Source organism: Purpureocillium lilacinum, assembly GCF_023168085.1.
Source record: "Purpureocillium lilacinum CBS 284.36 DNA, scaffold_5, whole genome shotgun sequence".
NCBI classification, from domain to species: Eukaryota; Fungi; Ascomycota; class Sordariomycetes; order Hypocreales; family Ophiocordycipitaceae; genus Purpureocillium; species Purpureocillium lilacinum.
This window is the reverse complement of record NW_027072115.1, coordinates 700,953-719,673: the sequence shown is the minus strand read 5'-3', so window position 1 is coordinate 719,673 and position 18,721 is coordinate 700,953. Positions and strand designations below refer to the sequence as shown.

Genomic DNA, 18,721 nt, shown 5'->3' with positions numbered 1-18,721 from the left:
CGTGCCCGCGACGTGTGTAGAATAAGCGTTTGTGCCAACCCATCTATCAAGCCTGTGGGCTGGACTGTACGGCCCTTGCGCGAAGCACTTGGCTTGTTACAGCAGCACATGCAACAGTGAGGCAGGCGGTGATGAGTGATGTTGCAAAGATGTGTGAAAATTTGTACGTCTTTCTAAGTTCCCCCAACCCAGCCCAGTACAGTAGTAGTAGTAGATTTGCTGTGCGTGATACTAATAAAAACATCCCATCCAGACCCAGTAGGTATCTCCAAACGTATGGCGTCAATAATAAAAAAATTCCCCATCCATCTGCGACAAACGTGGCCACTCGTCGGGTGCCTCCCCGCCGAACTTCTCGGGCCATCTGACGACGGTAAGGTACAACGTACGTGCGTTAAGCTTTGTTTTCCCAGGCGGAGGCGGGGACAAGCTTCGCGCCCGCGCCCGACGGCCGGTGTCTTGTCTGCTCGCCGACCCGACGCCGTTTCTTGACCGTACCTCTCGGACGTCTCTCGCCTAACGGACGCGAAGGTGTGGTATCTGAAGGTAGGGTGGTGTTCGTCCTTCAGGAGACGTGCGTGCGTACGGAGCAGGGAGGCAGACAGACAGACAGGCGGACAGACAGGGGCAGCGCAGCGTCAACGGAGCCGCCTCAGTGGGCAGCATCGTTGAACGGGTTGGGGCTGCCGCGGCCGGAGCCGGGGCCCTGCGCCGCCTGCTGCTGCATCAGCGGCGTGCGCTGATCCTGCGCGCGCTTCTTCTTCGTCTGAGCGCGCGCCAGCGCAACGGCCTCCGCCTTGGCCGCCAGACGCTTCTGCTGGCGCCTATCACGGCAGCACAGGAACGTCAGCGTGCCGAGGCCCAGCGTGATGAGCACGCCAAAGACGATGGCGATGATGATGCCACCAATGTCGAGGGAGTCGTGCTTGCGCATGCAAATGTCCTCGTTGCCGGCGCCGATGGTGCACATGAGGCCCGGGCTGCACTCGGAGGCGGCGACGGCCGTGGGGAAGCACGTCTCGGTGCGGACGTGCTTGCCCGAGGTGGTGAGCGGGCAGGAGGTGGTGGTGGTGGTGGACGTGGTGAAGCAGAGCGTGCCGCTGAGCTTCTCGCTGGACGACGTGCTGTCGGCGCGGCCGAGGAGGAAGTTGATGTCGAAGGCGCCCATGAGCGGCGGGGGCGTGACGGCAGGGACGGCGACGGGGGCGTCGGCGGGCTCGGCGGCGGGGTGGGGGGCGGCGAGGGCGGATGCGCTGAGGAGCGTCATCACGGCCGTGGCCGCGGAGAGGAGTTGTGACCGCATCGTGGTGGTGGTGGTGGTTTGTCGCTGGGGAGTGATTGTGGAGCGGTTATGCGTGGTCGAGGTTCGTAGTCGTGGCCGTCCGTAGCTGTGGCCTTACGGGTCGGGATGGACGGGCGGCGCGGTTCGTTGGGTGGCGGCGCCCAAAGGGGGAGGAAGAAAGAGACCCCGTGTTGGTCGGGAACGGGTTCGTCTCAAGCAAAGAGGGGAGAACCCTGCGGCGTCAGAGGCTCCTCAGCTCCTTCGTCCTTGTGTGTCTTGCTCGGCGGCCGCGGCGGGTATCACGTCGTCGTTTGTGTCGTCGACGTCGTAGAGATCGGATTCGTATAGGGCTGCGACAGGAAGGCACAGCGTCGACCGCAAAGAGTCAAGCAGAGTCAAGAATAGAATAATGGAGGGAAAAAAGAATAAAAAAGAGGAACAAAAAAGGGTTGGCCGGGACGATCCGCCAATCTGAGTGTCACCCCGTGGAGAAAAAAGCACCGAGCGATCGATGCTGTGAAAAGCGCAGTACAAGACCAGCTCCCGGGGGGGCGGGCTGAGAAAGAAAGGGGCGGGGCGGCGGCGGCGGCGGCGGGTGCTGCTGTCGCGCAGGTAGGCGGGCGTCCCGAGCGCTGGGAGAGGCCGGTTCCGCGGGACTGAAAGGGGGAGGTGTCGAAGGAAGAAAGGGCCAAGGAGCCGAGATTTCGACGAGAGGCCGGGGGGCGGGAGAGGAGGAGGAGGAACACGGACGGGGTGGGAGTCGGCGGTTTGCAGATGAGGAAGAGCAAAAAAAAGTAGGGGTCAGAGGAGAGAAAAAGAGGATGTCGAAGCTCTGCGTGAGAGAGAGACACCAAAGAGCAAGACCCTGTCAGCGAGGCCCCGAATAGGAGTAGTGGCTCAATGGGGATAGGTGCACGGCATAGTCCGGTCCCGCGTACCGTCTGTGGAGGACGAGGATCTCAGGAGCACCAGCTTGCAGTTTTTTTGTCCCGTCTCATCCCTCCAGCTGCGCATCCAAGTCAGCCCTGGCCGGGCGGCCTGGCAGCCCGCCCAGGATGCTACCGACGGGAGTGTGGCTGGGGGCCGCCCCCCCAGTGGAGAGGACGATCTAGGGGGGGACGAGGGGATTGGGGAGGTCAGACGGCGGGTTTGAGGCCAGACAGGCGGGTTGGTTGGACGTGGACGTGGACGGACGGGGCGCTGCACCACAGGATTGCGCGGGTGCAACAGGGGGCTGCTGATTTGCTGTAGGCGAGCCAGGACCAATCTGGCTTGGGGCGGGGGGGCTGAGCGCGCGCGCCGTGGAAGCTCCAGCTCTCCCAGCGCTGAATGGAAGGGCGGGAGGACGGGGAGGTGACATGCCGTGGTCCGTCCATCCACTGAAGTCTCTCACTCAGTGTCCGGGTCGAACCAGCCAGCGACGGATTGAATTTGATGGTGCGCGTCCTCGGCTGTGCAGCCAGTGCTCATGCGTACCTACATACGCGCTCAATACATGCACGAGCAATATGGGACGCGCTGGCCAGGGCACGGCGTGGGGATTTAATCTCCGGCTCTGATGCTGCCGCGGTCAGGGCGCGATCCCATCTCGCACGTCTGCCGCCGCCGCCGTTATACCGTTTGCCGTTGTTGGTCCTGTTCCTGCTGCTACAGCCCGCTGGTCCAGCACCTGGAGCCGCCGTTTTGCAAGCTGCAGCCGAGTGGGCAACGCGCTGGCTAACACATGCACCGTGACCTCAGCGAAATCGACCTGAGTAGCTTCACGTCGCTGGCTCTGGCATGGAAGCACCAAAGACGCAGCAAGCCAGAAATGCCACGTCGAAACGGCATGTTCCTCATCCGGTGCCACTCACTTCTGGGTGCCCATTGAGCCGTGAAATTGTGACGGGCCCTCGTGCAGTCGCCTCAGCCCCCCCGCCACAGGGGGGTGGTGACCGTTCCGTCCGAGGTGAATGGACGGCGGCACTGTCTGTTAGGCTAGCGGCTGACGGGCGGGCAGGTATTTTTAGCGACTCATCGCGCTGGGAGGGTCTTCTCTCCCCCTGGAATCTGCCCAGCCCGCCTCTTGCATTCCTCGCTTTGGGCCACGCACCACGACGTCTTGCGGACGACAGTCTGGACTCTGGAACCCCCGTCAACACCCGAGGCATCAAGGCTGGAATCCATTGCTTTTTCCACAGCTTTGTCAAACGACGGCCATCTGGCTTCGCCGTTCGAGATCGCCTACGTGAAGCAGCATCCGCCTCTCTCCGTTGGATGATGTGAGACAAGACTCTCCGTGCCTCCAGGGGCAGGGCGGCGTCGGCGGCGACCCATTGGCTGGTGAGGCTGAGGCAGGCAGCTCGACTCGTGGGGGACCTGGGGCGAGCCGAGATGCGGAAGCCCGGCACGGGGGCCCATGGATCACGGCGTTGGGCGAGCTGGGGGCGATGCAATGCCGTCTCGGGTTGCACGACAGATGAAAGACATGGACAGGCAGACCTGGAGAACGTTGGACTCCTGGCCTGTCCGGCGTGGCTACGGCTGTGGCTGGTGTTGGTGCCGGTGCGCACGCCGCAGGGTAGCCAGCTCGGGTCTCGGAGACGTGCAGTTGCAACAAGGGCATCTACGTGGCAGACGTGCTCGGATCTATCCACGGCCGGATTGTCTCGAATCAGACCTCCCAGGTACGGTACCCGTCGCGCCGGGCCGTCGTGGTGGTTGCTGGTGCTGGTGGCTGCTTTTGTTTGGTGTGCAGACAGACAAGCTTCGATTGCCCATCGTAGATTTCGACTCTACTTTCCACGTGAGCCGACGTCATCGCCTACGACACGCCGTCGTCAGTCCACCCCCATCCAAGCAAGCACCTACCCTGAATGGAAGTCGACGCTTTAGTTTACAAGTTCATGCAGACAGACTGCCACCTAGCTTTAAGAAGCGCCGTTTTGCGTCGTCCCCTCTTCGAGCACTCTCCCCTTGTACCATAATCCTGCGACAAACAAACCATACCTACTGGTCTTGCGCTTCCTCATTACACCTCCAGCTCACACACCACGACTGCCTTCAACTCAAGCTCACCCAACACCAAACCACACCACCGCCGCCCACCATGCCTCTCGTCGTCCCCGGCATCACAAACGCCTCGTCCAACAAGACGGAGGAGTGGCAGAACAAGCTCGTCGGCAAGAAGTTTTCCGAGAGCGAGTCCAACGAGACGGTAAGCCCGCGGCGTCCACCCGATGGGCCTCTATCGAGACATCTGAACTGACAGTGGGACGCGGCAGATGTTTTGCAAAAAGGACCTCCCCGAGCAGCACCGCGTCATCAAGCCGGGCCAGATGGTCACCAAGGACTTTTACGAGGACCGCCTCAACGTGCACCTTGATGACAGCGGCGCCGTGTCGCACGTCACGCACGGCTAGGGGCGGCGGGGATCGGCGGCTTAGAGACTACGGGTAGCGACCTCGCTGATGGTCGCCTAAGATGATAGATCTCCGAGGTCACTGTAAATTGCTTTAATGGACGCGTCTTTTGATGAAAAACACTTTGTCTTTCCCGCGCGTGACTGTCTTGCTATGCCTGGTAGCTCGGCGTGATGCAGGCGACGACGGAATTACCCCGCCATTGACCGACCGCGGGGCACCACCGGCCCACCACCACCCTGGCCGTGGCCGGCTGCCCTCCGTCGACTTTTCCCCTCCATCCTCAACTCCAACCCCACCATCGCCATCGCCGTCACCCGTCACGCGCCACGAACACGTCCCAATCTGCCGGCGACCGACTCTCCCCTACCCGAACCCTTCACCTAGCTCGCTACACTCCAGACATCAGCCATCATGTTTAAAAAAGAGCAAGTCTCCCCGCCCGCGGTGCCCCCTCCGAGCAGCGTGCATCCCGGCAGCTGCTAGCTAGCTGCCTCAGCTAACCTCTCCGTCTCGTCCTCGCGCAGCATCCAGCCGTCGCCCAAGCAAAAGCTCAAGAGCTCCGTCCAGCGCTCGCTGCGCGGGTCCCTCCTCGCGACGTACCCGCTCCTGACGCCGCACATCGACGAGATCCTGCCCAAAAAGGCCTCGCTGTCCAGCATGAAGCTGACGGACCGCAACACGCTCTACGTGCTCGACACCGAGCCCCTCTTCTACCAGCAGGACGTGTCGTCGACCATCCTGCCGCACCTGCGCCTCGTCCACCGCTTCCCCCAGAGCTTCCCCACGATACGCATAGACCGCGGCGCCATCCGCTTCGTCCTCTCGGGCGCCACCCTCATGGCCCCCGGCCTGACCTCCAAGGGCGGCCGCCTGCCGCGCGAGGGCGCTCACAAGGCCCCGCTCGAGGAGGGCAAGGAGATGGATCAAGGCGTGGACGAGGAGGGCCGCTGGAGCAGGGAGCTGGCCAAGGGCGAGCCCGTCGTCATCATGGCCGAGGGCAAGGAGGAGGCCTGCGCCGTGGGCACCCTCGTCACCGCCACCGACGAGGTCAAGGCCAAGGGCAAGGGGCCCGTCGTCGAGGACGCGCACTTTCTCGGCGACGGCCTGTGGAAGCTGTCCACGGAGTGAAGGGGGGGCGGACAAGGGGGTTAACGGGGCTGTTGGTTGGAAACAGTGCCGTGAGGCTCGTGGCATTTTATATACAGCGACGAACGGCGGCGAAGTCTCGGCGGGTGCGACACCGCGTGCTGCCGCCGATCGGCCACGCAGGACATTTCGGCAAGGAAAGTGAGCCAGGAGGATCATACAAAGTATCAGCGTGGAACATTGGCCCTGCCACGGGGCGAAACGCGGCAGAGCTCGTGGCTGGCCTTTGGCGGCAGCAACAACACCAAAAAAAGAGCAAGGGCCATCATCATGTAGTACGTAGGAATACTCGATACGCAGCGTGTTCGGCAGGGAATTTGAAACATGCCACTTTCCGTCCGTATTGCGCCGCCTTGGTCGCCGCCCTGCTCGTTCTCGAAATCTCAAATCCTCGGCGATTGATGTGCCTCATTTTCGAATACGCAGATCTCATTTTCTTGGCCTTTTTACAAAAAAAACCGGCTCATGCGACTCATTGTCGGCGTCTGGCAGCACGGAGCGCCCCGCGCGGGCACGAGGCACCCCGCGGCCACGCGCGAAATGAGGCGGCATTGACGAGCGAGCAGCGCCAACAACAACGGCTACATTCGTACGGCAAGCGCCCTCAACGTGGTGACTGGACGATCCCGAGTCCTCACTTCGGATCCGGGGGCCATTTCTCGCGACACGGCGGCCGGCAGTGGGGGTTTCCTGGGGGAGGCAGATGGAAAAAGCACGCAATGCAACAAATGACGAAGTGCTCCGTAGCCAAGGCGATGGGATCAGGGGGAAAGATAGATGAGTGATGGGGAACAGTGTTGCTGGCTGGCAGTGGTGGTGGTAGTAGTGGACGAGAGGCGTGTATAAATCGGGCGACGTCTCCCCCCATCGTCATGACTTCCTTACCCAGCGGCAACGAGCATTCCGACTTTTACACTCTTTAACTAAGCTCGCCATCTTGAACGCGCGTCTGTTCATCTGCCTCCCCACACGGTCCTTTCCACACCAGACACAGCAGCAGCAGCAATGAAGTTCCTCCGCCTCGCCACCCTCGCCGCCACGGTCTCGGCCGCGCCCTTCCTTGCCGACGTGAGTTTCACCCCTTCACCCCAAGCATTGAAGCTCGTCGTGAAAGAAAAGAGAGAAAGAAGCGCATTGCTGACAAGGGACATATCCGCAGAACGTCAAGGGAGCCGCCCAGGACACCGCCGACTCCGTCGACCAAACCGCCCACTCCCTCGGCAGCGGCCTCGGCGACCGGATCCCCACCTTCGCCAACGACGCCGCCGACAGGCTCGCCTCGCGCCAGGACGCCGTGACGGACGAAGAGCTGCCCCACGCCATGCTCGACAACGAGCCCTTCGAGGAGGTCGCCGACGACGCCGCGGCCGACAAGCCGCTCCTCGTCGGGCCCGACACGCCCCTCACCCCCGAGGGCTACCGGCACGAGCAGCAGCAGCAGCACAACAACAACAACAACGTCGGCGAGGACCTCCAGGACACGGTCGACCGCGTCGTCGGCAAGGCGAGCAAGGTCCGGCCCCCGCACAGGAACACCAAGGCGAGGAGGGACCTCATCACCCCCAACTGGGGTGTCAACGACGCGGCGTCGCAGATGCTCAACACGGCGCTGACGGGCGTCCGTGGCGGCCACCAGTAAATGGTACCTAGGCGGGTTACTGCCTCTCCTTCTTCCTGTACTCTTCCTTCTGCTTCTGCTTCCTGGGGGTTGCCGGGCGAGAGGAGGGGAACAGGGGAAAGGAAGGAGGAAGGAGAGAGCTTGGGGGGTTTGCGCCCATTGGGGTGGCTGGGCTGTACATCTATTCACTGTACATATTGCTCCATTGATACTCGCTTATAAACATGCGGAAAGCGCGGCCTGGACGCGCGGGGGCTTGTGCCAGTCTTGCGCGGAAACCCTACATGCAGTGAAATGGGTGTCCGAACGATGTCGCTGTCGCCAATACATGAACAGACTTTCTAGGGACCATCGTCATATCACCGGCCGAGATTGTCTTTGAACACACTCTTGATATTCCGAAAAACAAAGCAACAACCTAGAAGACCGCGCCTCTCCCCCCCTGTTTCCTCTCCAGGCTACGCGGAGAGGCTTTCGAGGCATCGTCGATGGGTTGCTTCCGCCTCCTTCAAAGCCTCTTCAACCCGTTCGTAGAATTCCAGATCTGAATCGGCCTCGGTTGGGGCAATTTGGCCTATGTCCAAAAGCTCCCGAACCTTGGTCAAATGGTGATCCATCACTGTATACATGCGGCCTTGCATGCCATCGGCGAAGTGAATGTATCGCTGCTGCCATTGATCCATCAAGTTGCGAAAGAGAGCTTCATCCGTGATCTTGCGTCGGATTATTTCTTGTCGCCGGAAATGGCTACCAGTTCCTACACGAGATCAGCCTAGTGCTCATCACCTTGAGCTTGCCTAAAATCGCGGGAGAAGACCACTCCTGCGCCTCATTAACATACCATGCGTAAGGTTGCACTGCGAGTATGCTGGCTCCATTGCCTTCCAAATAAATGATGTTCTTGTGCACGAAAGAGCATCGACGCCCAAATAACTAGAAGTGTGACATGTTGAGTCTTTTGCAGCAGCTGGCGGGACTATACTTTGGACAAACCTCATTTCTTTTTTCCCTCGTCGATACACTTTGTGAATGTCGCCGACAGTCAGGCTAGATGTACTACGCAGGGCTCGAATGAGCCACTTGATTGCAGAAGTGCCGCATTTGGTTTCTGCGTCCATGGGTCAGAATTCTCGCGCGTCATAGCAAGCCACAGTAGCTTCCGGAATCTTCAAACATACCCAAGTGGGACTCAATCTTGTCGTCGATGTCCCCGATCAAGGAAGTGATGGTGCTCCGCTGGGTGTGCACCGACTTACATACCGTCTCCCATGGTTCCTTAAGATCCTTGACCATGCTCTCGACTATCTCTTCGTTCCAATAGTCCCGCTGTTGGTTCTTGATGGCGTGAACACCCCAGTTTCGGCAAAACGCGTCATAAGACTCTGCCCGAAAGTTAGGATATAGGCCCATACCGAGGTTGACGGGACACGCGATGGACATGAGCAGGGCTACGTACGATGAGCGTACTAGACCGCGAGTTAGTAGCAGAACAAGAAGCATGGAGAAGCAAAGGCTTACCATTCTCCATCTCAACTCGGCTTTCTGAGCATTTTCACTCCATTTCGCGATGTCTTGTCCTGCATACACATGGACTAGTCAACCAGCCTTGCCAAACACACTCAAGTAGGACCTCATCACTCACGTTGAATTATATTTTCGTCAAAAGAGCGTTTTAGGTCTCTTGATATCGAGTTGAACATGGACTGAGGTGAATCCAGATCCTTTCTCGAGCATCAACACTATGAATAAGTCCCGGGAACATTGCTTACTGACCTCTTTCAACCATGTTTTGATAGTGACGAGGGCTTCTTGAAGCGCTTTGTGCTTCTGAACATCGGCGTTTTCTGTCAATGACTGAACCCAAACCTGGATACTGCCGAGTAGCGCTTGAACACGGTGTCTCATGTAGTCCGTCGCAGCAAGATGCTGACTGTCGGACAAGATTGCGATGCAGTGCTGCCTGACTGCCATGATGCCGCTCAATTCGAGGTATGGAAGCGCTCGCCGTACGTCACCGTCTCGATGGTCCCGGTACATTTTGCTGCTGACACAAAACACATTGGGCTGTGACATAGCCGGTGTCTGATATGCCTTGTACTTTTTGATCAACGATTCAGTGGTCGCTTCGTTGCGAAACTCTATCCTTTGCTGGTCCAGGCTGTGCGGCGTCCGTGTCAGAGAAACCAGCAAGAATTTGCAACCTCCAATCCACGAACAAGACTTACTCGAACTCCGCTGCCTTCAATGCGCGTCTGTAATTCATTATGTTAATCTTGACCTGTTTTGACAGGGCATGGCAGCATACTTGGCGTCGGCAATATCTTGGGCCAGGGCCACGGCACCCGGATCGGACGCCATAAGTCCATCTTCTTCCGTTAGATCATTATATTCAGCCTCTAGTCCATCGAGATTTTCTCTTTGCTCATCGACTAGCTCTTTCAACTGCTGCAGGCAGCTTGCTCGTTTGTCTTTATACTCTTTGATGGCCTCGCCGACTTCGCCACCCTGAACAAATAAGCAGCGTTAGCACTCATCTTGGAAGCACCTTAGTGAGAGTCAGAAAAGTACAGACATCAGTCTTGGTGCATATGATGCCAACTTTCGTGATGGCTTGCTGGCGCGCCAACTCAAAGACGTCCAAAATCGACCGGTCATTGGTAGCTCGCATGATGTCGCAAGTGACAAAGACTTCATCGCAATCGCGTAAGTAGATCTGCGTGAGCCTGCTACGAGCGGGGTTCAGATCTCGAAGCCCTGCAGAGCCGCAATCACGAACGTGAGCTATGAATTGGATGGCTTCAGTCAGCTAGCGAGCACGCACCTGGGAGATCGACCAGAATCAATCCCTTTCCTAGAATATGCGAACGCGAATAGACCCTCGATGTACGTCAGTAATTATTTATGTGCATGCCACGACGAAAGGAAGGGCGAACCTGATTTTCCGCATGTATGGCCAAAGGACTGACTCGCGGGACGGACTCTGTCCCGAGGAGAGCTTCATCAAAAGATCGGAGCACTTTTCCAGCGTAAGCCCAGAAGTAGGAGGTTTCGTCTCTTCTTGAATAATGCCTGCCGCCCAACCCTTGAAGATCCGGAGCACTCGCTCTTCCGAATCTTGAAGCAGGAACGTTTTGTCTCCCAGACGCTCGCCAAACATGTACGCAAACATGTTCTCAGCCTCTTCGGCTCTGATCTTGAAGCGAGGAGTGTCTTCAGATGTCATCTCGGCTTGTTTCAAGTGATAGGCTCTGTAGGACCGCAGCGGATCGACCAGGTTGTTGGCCAGCTCATCCGGTTCAAACAGTTCCACCTGCACAGTGAAATCGTGAGAGTCGTGGAAGTGGTACTCTGTAATAACGTTCGTGCATGCCCCTCCAGATGAGCCCTAACTCAAGTGTCAGCGCCATGAAACAGTCATCTGAATGTTTTGTCCCTACAGTCTTGGCGAGGTCTTTGAAGTCTAGGAGCGAGTTGATAAGATGGCTCTTGCCTGTCGCATTCCGTGTTACAATCCAGTCCAAGTGCTCGTCGCTTTGAACTCACCAGTGCCCATATCCCCGACGAAGCAAACAGTTCGCTTATTGGCACATGAAAACTGAGCCAATTCTTGGGCCTCTTTAAGCAGACTCGACATCGTCGAGCTCGAGTCAAGGTGGGTTGAGCCACCCCCGAGTTTGCCGGCCAAGACACTCATTGCTTGCTTAGTGTCTTGCAAAGCTTTTTGGAAACTCGGATCGTTGAATGCATCCCTGGGGGGTTTCTCGCTTGCCACCTCGTGACGCCGTCGCGTGATGGGTGTCGAAGTTGAGGACCTAGGTAGAGAACGCCGAGTGGGAGTTGGTGTGCTCGGTCGTCTGAGCACCTCTGGGGTCGCGGACAATCTTTGAATAGGCTCTCGTTCAGCTTCTCCAAGTGTTGTGGCAATGCTTGCCATGTTCATATGATCCTGGCGGGATGAGGCACTTTGACCCTCAGACAGGCTGGGTACTTCAGGAACTGGGGAACCACGATCATCCAGACACCGGCGCTCATAGTCGCCAACTTCAGCGGATCCAGGCGTCGCAAGAGTTACTGATGAGCACGATGGGCTGAAAGTAACTCTGGGAGTTTCGAATCCGGGTCCTCCGCGTACTGCATTTCGAGGCGGGGTTTCTGGCGCCGTGAATCCGCTTTCCTCGATCGAAGGTCGCGGCGTGTCGGCCATGGTTGGATCTCGAATCTCTGATTTGCAAACGTTTCCGCTAGAACTGAAAACGCTTAGCTGGAGGAAATCTGACACAGGTAGTTGAGGATACAGTTTCGCAGTTATACTTTGAACTCGAGAAACCTCCTCTGATGCCGACTTCTCCCAGCCAACATGGCGGCCGCCAAGTAAATCACCATCAGCCCCTCAGTCTGCCTTACCTCATGTTGGTCAGGGACGCAGAGCCTCTAGTACCAACACAATTGGCTTCGTCCAACAGCGCCCGTGGACCGACTCGTCCAGCACTTCGGAGTGACCGATGCAGGAAAATGCAAGGCATATGCCGAAAGTGCCCAACCGAGGGCGACTTGCGCAAGCCACGTAAGCAATTTGAGCAAACAAGATTACTGAGGCATCGGCATGATGTCGAGAATAGCAAACTAGTGCTCGGATGCATGTCTGGGAGTCTCGAAAGTCTGCCTTGGTGAGTACTGATATTTTAAGGAAGTTGATGAGCCCGAGGTAGTCTTGGTTGGTCTTGGTGCGACTCAAATGCATGCGTCATTGGGTTTGCGAAATGTTGCTAATTTTCCTTCCAAAAGGGCCTCCCTGAACTTTGTCATGGCAGTAAGTCCAACGGAGTATTGTCACGAAGTAACGATGACTGGCAACCAACACGCCCTCGAATCTGCCGTGGAAGAGCCGTTCCCTCTATTGCTGCCTGCACTGGCCAAACACGCTCTGAACAAAGAAGCCAACGACTGTTCGGTGCGGGAATTCTGTCATTGCTACAAGGTGCTACTCCATTTGTGGCCGAGCTAGATTGAAGGGTGGCATGACCCAACGAACTGGGCAGTTGGCGCATGTCCTTGCGCCAGGCAATGTCAGCATACTTCGTACGATGCAAACCCATAAAACCTTCGCACTTTTAGTACAGCGTGAAGTATGATTGCAGTACCGGACAGCTTTGAAGTTTGCGCTGAATGCATTCATGCGTGAAACGTCGTAGCACCTCTCTTCCTAGTGCATGTCCCGAGCGAGCGGCGACAGGCGCAGATGAAGTCTGTTGCCGGAGTAAACCATCTACGAGTACAACGATACGTGTGCCTCGTTTCATCAAAGATAAGCCGCCTGCTCGAGTTGCAAGGAGTCCAATGCGACAACTCTGAGCGTGCCTGTTCTCCATGTCCTCGACTAGACTCTTCGAAGAGATGCCTCTGAGTCCGTCCCGTGTTGCATCTGGAACGTCTTGGTGACCCTGACACCACTGTCCAGTTTGAGGTCATTCCTGCTCTCCAAGTCGGCCTTCTCAGCCGTACGGGAGAGCTCCTTCACCAACTCCTCCTCCGAGCAACCCCTATCTCGGGTTCCACCGACAATGTTCGTGGTTATTCGTCCTTGATTCGTCTTTCGGCTGTGGTTCTGTGCGGAGAGCTCGTACTGTCGGTAGCTTGACGCTGTTCTGGCAGTTGAAGAAGGCCCGAGGAAGACTGAGCGAAGTGCTGTTGGTATGGTGTTAGCTTGAACGCATCACCTTCGCGAAGAGAGAGCGGGGAACATACGCGGAAGACACGCAGCGATGATTGCAACAGCCGTCTCGATCATGGAGACGGTGCAGGTCAGCATGGTCTCCTTCCGTTTCGCGTAGTATGCCCGAACAACTACCGCCAAGTCAATGTCAGAGTTTGCCCTCAAGGGGCTTGAGACCAGGAGTGCACGTACTGCCAGCGATGACCACAAGGAAGCCCAGAGCAAAGACTGCAGCTACCGCAAGCTTCTGCTTGAGTTTCATCTGCAGCTTTAGGACCATTGTTATGGGTAAACTTATAGCTGCGCAGCGTCAGTTCAATGCTACCATCGGGGTGCTTGATAGGCAGGACTCCGAGGTGTTTCTTACTAGCGATATCAGTTCCGATATTTACTTTAAATCGGTTAGCAACTGCAAGCCCTGAACTGCCTTCCAAGCACTTACAAATGACTGTCAGCCAGTAATTTATGTCCCCATTCTTGCGGTCACATTTGTCTGGGATTGTCAGCTCTCATATAGATCAACAGGCGACGTTGCTGGAGTTGCACTGACATGCTGGGTCCTTGGACCATCTCTTGTCGTGGGGAAAGCACTGAAAGATGATGTGCAATGTAATGACGCCCCAAAACAAGACCAGCAGTCCCAGAGCTACGTTGTAGATCAACTGGAGCGTGGATTTAGGCGCCGCGAGCCTCTTGTAGAACAGAACCATGGCGACTTTGACGGCCCACAAGGACGACACGTACAGGATCGACCCAGGGACAATCATCTTTGCTGGCATCAGCTCAGATCCTCTTGTGGAAGCGCCATGTTGGTAAATTCACCTTCATGATCTTAACAAGGTCGCTGTGGCTCGCGCGCTGGAGTTCTGCCATTCCCAGGCTCCACATGTACTGCTGGATAGCAAGATCCGCGATGAGGCAGGCTGCGGCGAGGATGAGGATGCCATCCTCTGGTCCAAGGCCGCCGAAGCGGCGCACGCGGATCCACAACCGGGAAGCGAGGAACAGACATGCGATAACAGTGCATATATACCACGAGACCTGGTATCCTTGTCAGCGCCCCAAGTGTTCGTGAATTCACCCTTGTCTGCCGATCATGACCTACCACTTGACCAAGACCTTCCGCCATCGTAAAGGCTGTGATGAGAACAATCACACGTACGAGAACCCAGATACATGGCATGAAAAATGAAGGAGAGTTTGGGCGGGCAATTGTTTTATTCCTCGCTTTTCCGCTCCGGGCCCGGGGAGCGTTCGACTCCTGGCGTACGGAGTACCGTACCTGTCCCACCGAGCTGAGTTTACCAGCGACCGCGGGCAGGGATCACGGCATATGCAGGGTCATTCATGCTCACACTTGCCCGATTCCCAAATGGTACCCAGTAACGATTGGCCTTTGTGAGACCGTACTCCCCAGGCAAGGCAAGCGTGGCCACACGCAAATCCGTTTGGCCGTTTAAGCTTTACATTGTGGCCCCTCAATCAGCGTCGGCGACGGCAAGACACATTGGCAACTCACACGGCGATGGCCACTAAAGAGTGGTGCAGGCAAGGGAAAAACTGATGCCTCACGAGTTCCGGGATCGGGCCTTAAGCGATGTCCTGGACGACAAAATGGGGTGCTTTCGGACCCCCGAGCTTGTGCCGGAGTCATGATCCATGTCCGGAAGGATTCGGCCAGCCCACCTCGGCTCTGCTTTGTTGGTTAGAGTGGAGCATGCTCTGTTAAACGCGACAGACGTCGATGGTAGGTGCCGAGTGTTGAATCAATGCGCTGTCAGGCCATAACCCCTTGTCCTTGTCTCAGGAACTGCTGGCGCGAAGACCAGCGCCCTATGATGCTCGCCTACCACCAACCCGCGAGTGGGCCACACAGCACCGTTGAGTTACCTCACGAAAGCTTCACAGCATTGAACGAGAAGCTTACTTTCAAGGCCCTGAGATTCGAGCGGCCTTGCATCAGCAGTGCCGAATGTTTTTTCCTTTTAGAACGATTAAGCTTGACTCGCCGATACGACTAAGGCCTAGTGCTGCAACGGTGATCCGCCAAGCGAGCGGAGCCGTAATGTCCTGCAGCTCTTGTCCTTGGTAGGCTCCATCGCCATGTGGCTCCTCCCCACTATGCATGTTCAGGGCCGTCCATCTGCGCGTAAGAAAAGTCCAACAATGCCCCGATCAAGGGAATCAATATGTCGCGTCTTGTCTTTATTGTTTCAAGATCGGAGTAGCACAGACATCCGAGTCAAATATCGTATCGAGCGGTGATCATTCCCCACTCGATCTTAGAACTCGGCCTGGTGCGAGTCGATCATGAGGCCCATCCAGGTCCTAGCGACGGCTGCGTCCCTCGCCTTGGGGGTTGCAGGCGCTGCAACCCCCTCGGGGAACACATGCGGAGGTGATCCGACTGTTGTCATCCCGCAGGCCGCCGTCAAGGGTTTCCGCGATGATCACTGCAACAATGTCTTTTTGGGTATTCCTTTCGCCGCAACGACAGGCGGGACGAATCGGTAAGTTAACGTCGACATCAGGAGAAACGAACCTTGTATTATCCTGAAGGATACTGATGTCACATCCCTAGATGGCGGCCACCGCAGAACCTTCGACCATCGAAATCAAGCTACAAAGCCATTACGTATGGGCCGACTTGCCCACAGGCCAAAGTGAAGTCGCAATATAGCCGCCAAGCTGAGGACTGCCTGAACCTCAATATCTGGGCGCCTCCCAAGGCGAAGAGTGGCTCTGGTTATCCTGTGTTTGTGTACATGTATGGTGGTGCCATGGTTACGGGTTCCAACAGCAACCCTCAGTTGCAAGGCACCAACTTTGCCCGCAAGGACGTCGTCTACGTCAACTTCAACACTCGCGAGAGCATCTTCGCCTCCCCATACTCCTCGGAGTTGCAACGCGCAAACCCGAAAACGTCCCAGAACTTGAGCATTCTGGATGTTGAAAAGGCACTGGACTGGATTCGCAAAAACATCAAAGGTAGGATCGGCAGAGGAGCAACTAATTAACAAGGGATAACCCAAGAACCTCCGCTGACATTGGTTTGAAGCTTTCGGTGGCAATCCCGACCACATCGTCTTTGGCGGCCACTCGTCTGGCTCCGTGCAGGTCGACCACTACCTATGGAACCACCCCCAGACCTGGCTCAAAGGAGCCGTGCAGATGAGCGCCAACGCCATGTCGGGACCGGCGTACGCGCCGATAGACGAAGCCTTGAACATTGTTGCCGCGGAAGTTGGCTGCCCAGCTGCGGGTCACGGCCAGATAGACTGCCTCCGTAAAGTCGACATGTACGCACTCGAGACGGCCATGTTCAACTCAACATCCAACGTGTGGTTCACGCCGGTCATTGACGACATCACCCGGCATTCCGACTACGCGGCGCGGTTCGCAGCGGGCAAGTACGCATCGCATGTGCCGTTGCTGACTGGAACGTCGGACGGAGAGGGAAACATCTTCAGCCTCGTCTATGGCGGCAGCGCGAGCAGCTTCAAGTCATGGATAGACAGTTTTGACGCCGACAGCGCGCACATCTCGGACTGCAAGCTACTCGGAGCCTACAAGGCCACTGACTACGACAGCGATCCTCAACGCATCGGCGCCCAGTATGGCGATGCTCGTTTCAACTGTGCCGTTGACTACCTCCTCGACATGCGCAGCGCCAAGCAATCTACCTGGGTTTACCGATTCTTCGGCAAGTACGACAACGTCGTGGGCCCGCCAAACACGGCACCGACGCACGGAACTGAAGTGCCCTTCTTCCACGGCGGAAACGAGTGCTTCAATTCTCTGAAGGGCGTCACGCAGGAACAGCAAGCGTTGGCAGACTTCACCCACGACTGGTTTGTGTCGTGGATAAAGAATCCGACAGCTGGGCCTGGCTGGAACAAGGCATCACCAACGTCGGACACGCTGGTCAAGCTGGCCGTGCCTGGAGATGAGCTTGCCCGTACGAGTGGCTCCAGGGCAGACTACAACGCCAAGTGCAAAGCGGTTAGTGTGCCTCTTCCTGCGATGATTCGAGTCTCGTGCTAACAGTTGAGTCTACTAGGTCTACGCACCTGCTTTCCCCAAATACCCGATCGTCCAGTCACTGTTGGGTGGTAAGCCTCAGCCGTGACCTGCCAGCGAGGTCGCTCGAACGATGGACAAATAGACATTACAAATGGCAGTCGAGAATATATTAGAGAATTGTAATTACGTTGTTGCAACCTGTTAGCGGCAATTAAGCGTTTCGGTGGTTGGCGAGCGGCGACACATGTTCCAGCGCAGCTATTGCCATGTCTTCCTTGACGTGAAAAGCGTGCAACCGTAGCCATGTTACTGCATGAGCAACTCCTCAAAGGAAGTACACCGCGGCGACCACAACGCCCGCTAGGAGCGCCATAGGAGATGCGGCACGTCCAGCCACGCTGCTGATGACGGTCGTGGGCAGCCGAGAAGACGGGTCCACGGAGGAGGTAGCATTTCCTGATGTCAAGTCAGCATACATCTCTACTCTTGATATAGCGGCACGGACGAGACCTACCGAGGTCGCCAGTGCCCCCGACCGCGGTGGTGTTAGGCGGCACGACTCCAGTGGTAGGCACTGGCTCGCCAACATCAGACGGCGAGGTAGTGGCGACAGCCGGCACATTAACCTCGGACGTGTTGGCAGGCAAACTCGGCGTCGTGGTATTGAAGATTGGTCCAGGCATATGAGACACGGGGTCAGTCTTGCCGTCAGTCACCGGCGGAATCGTAATCGCAGGCACGATCCCCGAAGCGGTCGACTGGTGGTGGATCGGACGGAGGACGGTGCTGAGCCCCGACGGAAGACCGCCGACCGGCAGCGAGCCGATAGGCAACTTGCCAATCCCCGTCGGTAGAGAGCCGATCGGCAAGTTGCCAATCCTCGTCGGCAGAGAACCCTCCGGCGCGATCCCGGTCGGTGAGGGAGGAGCATCGGCCGGGGCGATCGGGCCATCAAAGTCAATCTTCTGGCCATAGTTCTCCTTGCGCGAGCTGTTGTTGATGATCTTGAACGCGCAGACACCGGCGGGTACGCTTTCGAGGTTGACGTTGAAGGTGCTACCGGACGTTTGCTCTAGGTGAAGGTCAGAAACATCCTACATGGAGACGCACAGGTCCATCAGATTGGGTTCCCTACCGGTCAGGACCTTGACGTCCTTCATGCTGTTCTCGGTCGCGCCGTTCTGGAGAGAGATGGTGCAGCCCGAGTGGCAGCCGCCAAAGCTGAGAGCAAAGTCCTGGCGCGCAACGACCTTCCACTCCGTGTTGAAGAACATGGGCTTGTCGTCATCGAGATGCTTGCCGGTGTGGCCCAGAGCGGCACCCGCGAGGGCGGAAAGAGCGAGGAAAGAGGTCTTCATGCTGGCAACGATACTGCGTACTAAACGTTATCTACTAAGCGAGTGTCTTGGGCTGGTAAAGAATAAAAAAAAAGGTGTCAGAAGGGCACGTTGAAGTATGGCGGACCTGCCCCGAATTTATGATACGTGGCAAGCGGGAGGAAAAGCTTGGGATCACTCGCAGTTCTTGTCACATCG

The 18,721-nt window shown here is 57.1% G+C and overlaps 8 protein-coding genes across 8 annotated transcripts; 4 read left to right on the top strand and 4 right to left on the bottom strand.

The window, feature by feature from the left end:
- Positions 1-652: 652 nt before the first annotated feature.
- PLICBS_006819 (uncharacterized protein) lies at positions 653-1,303 on the bottom strand (the record flags this gene model as incomplete). The annotated part of the gene is made up of 1 exon (XM_018320200.2): positions 653-1,303. One exon carries the CDS (start codon positions 1,301-1,303, stop codon positions 653-655), a length of 651 nt encoding a protein of 216 aa, XP_018180097.2.
- Positions 1,304-4,370: 3,067 nt separating this feature from the next.
- On the top strand, positions 4,371-4,683 carry PLICBS_006818 (uncharacterized protein; the record flags this gene model as incomplete). The annotated part of the gene is made up of 2 exons (XM_018320198.2): positions 4,371-4,478; positions 4,546-4,683. The coding sequence occupies 2 exons, from the start codon at positions 4,371-4,373 to the stop codon at positions 4,681-4,683; spliced, it is 246 nt and encodes an 81-aa protein (XP_018180095.2).
- A 414-nt stretch (positions 4,684-5,097) lies between these two features.
- On the top strand, positions 5,098-5,814 carry PLICBS_006817 (translation machinery-associated protein 20; the record flags this gene model as incomplete). Its single annotated transcript, XM_065601059.1, has 2 exons — positions 5,098-5,115; positions 5,170-5,814. The coding sequence occupies 2 exons, from the start codon at positions 5,098-5,100 to the stop codon at positions 5,812-5,814; spliced, it is 663 nt and encodes a 220-aa protein (XP_065457131.1).
- A 1,023-nt stretch (positions 5,815-6,837) lies between these two features.
- Positions 6,838-7,471, top strand: PLICBS_006816 (uncharacterized protein; the record flags this gene model as incomplete). Its single annotated transcript, XM_018320196.2, has 2 exons — positions 6,838-6,900; positions 6,992-7,471. 2 exons carry the CDS (start codon positions 6,838-6,840, stop codon positions 7,469-7,471), a joined length of 543 nt encoding a protein of 180 aa, XP_018180093.2.
- Positions 7,472-7,908: 437 nt separating this feature from the next.
- PLICBS_006815 (uncharacterized protein) lies at positions 7,909-11,084 on the bottom strand (the record flags this gene model as incomplete). The annotated part of the gene is made up of 10 exons (XM_065601058.1): positions 7,909-8,207; positions 8,629-8,916; positions 9,220-9,608; positions 9,676-9,702; positions 9,756-9,955; positions 10,023-10,204; positions 10,272-10,301; positions 10,430-10,835; positions 10,888-10,940; positions 10,994-11,084. 10 exons carry the CDS (start codon positions 11,082-11,084, stop codon positions 7,909-7,911), a joined length of 1,965 nt encoding a protein of 654 aa, XP_065457130.1.
- A 1,743-nt stretch (positions 11,085-12,827) lies between these two features.
- Positions 12,828-13,930, bottom strand: PLICBS_006814 (uncharacterized protein; the record flags this gene model as incomplete). The annotated part of the gene is made up of 6 exons (XM_065601057.1): positions 12,828-13,135; positions 13,196-13,294; positions 13,356-13,463; positions 13,489-13,554; positions 13,606-13,656; positions 13,714-13,930. 6 exons carry the CDS (start codon positions 13,928-13,930, stop codon positions 12,828-12,830), a joined length of 849 nt encoding a protein of 282 aa, XP_065457129.1.
- A 2,013-nt stretch (positions 13,931-15,943) lies between these two features.
- On the top strand, positions 15,944-17,292 carry PLICBS_006813 (uncharacterized protein; the record flags this gene model as incomplete). Its single annotated transcript, XM_018320193.2, has 3 exons — positions 15,944-16,151; positions 16,222-17,165; positions 17,224-17,292. 3 exons carry the CDS (start codon positions 15,944-15,946, stop codon positions 17,290-17,292), a joined length of 1,221 nt encoding a protein of 406 aa, XP_018180090.2.
- A 219-nt stretch (positions 17,293-17,511) lies between these two features.
- PLICBS_006812 (uncharacterized protein) lies at positions 17,512-18,544 on the bottom strand (the record flags this gene model as incomplete). Its single annotated transcript, XM_065601056.1, has 3 exons — positions 17,512-17,642; positions 17,701-18,258; positions 18,322-18,544. 3 exons carry the CDS (start codon positions 18,542-18,544, stop codon positions 17,512-17,514), a joined length of 912 nt encoding a protein of 303 aa, XP_065457128.1.
- Between the last annotated feature and the right edge of the window lie 177 nt (positions 18,545-18,721).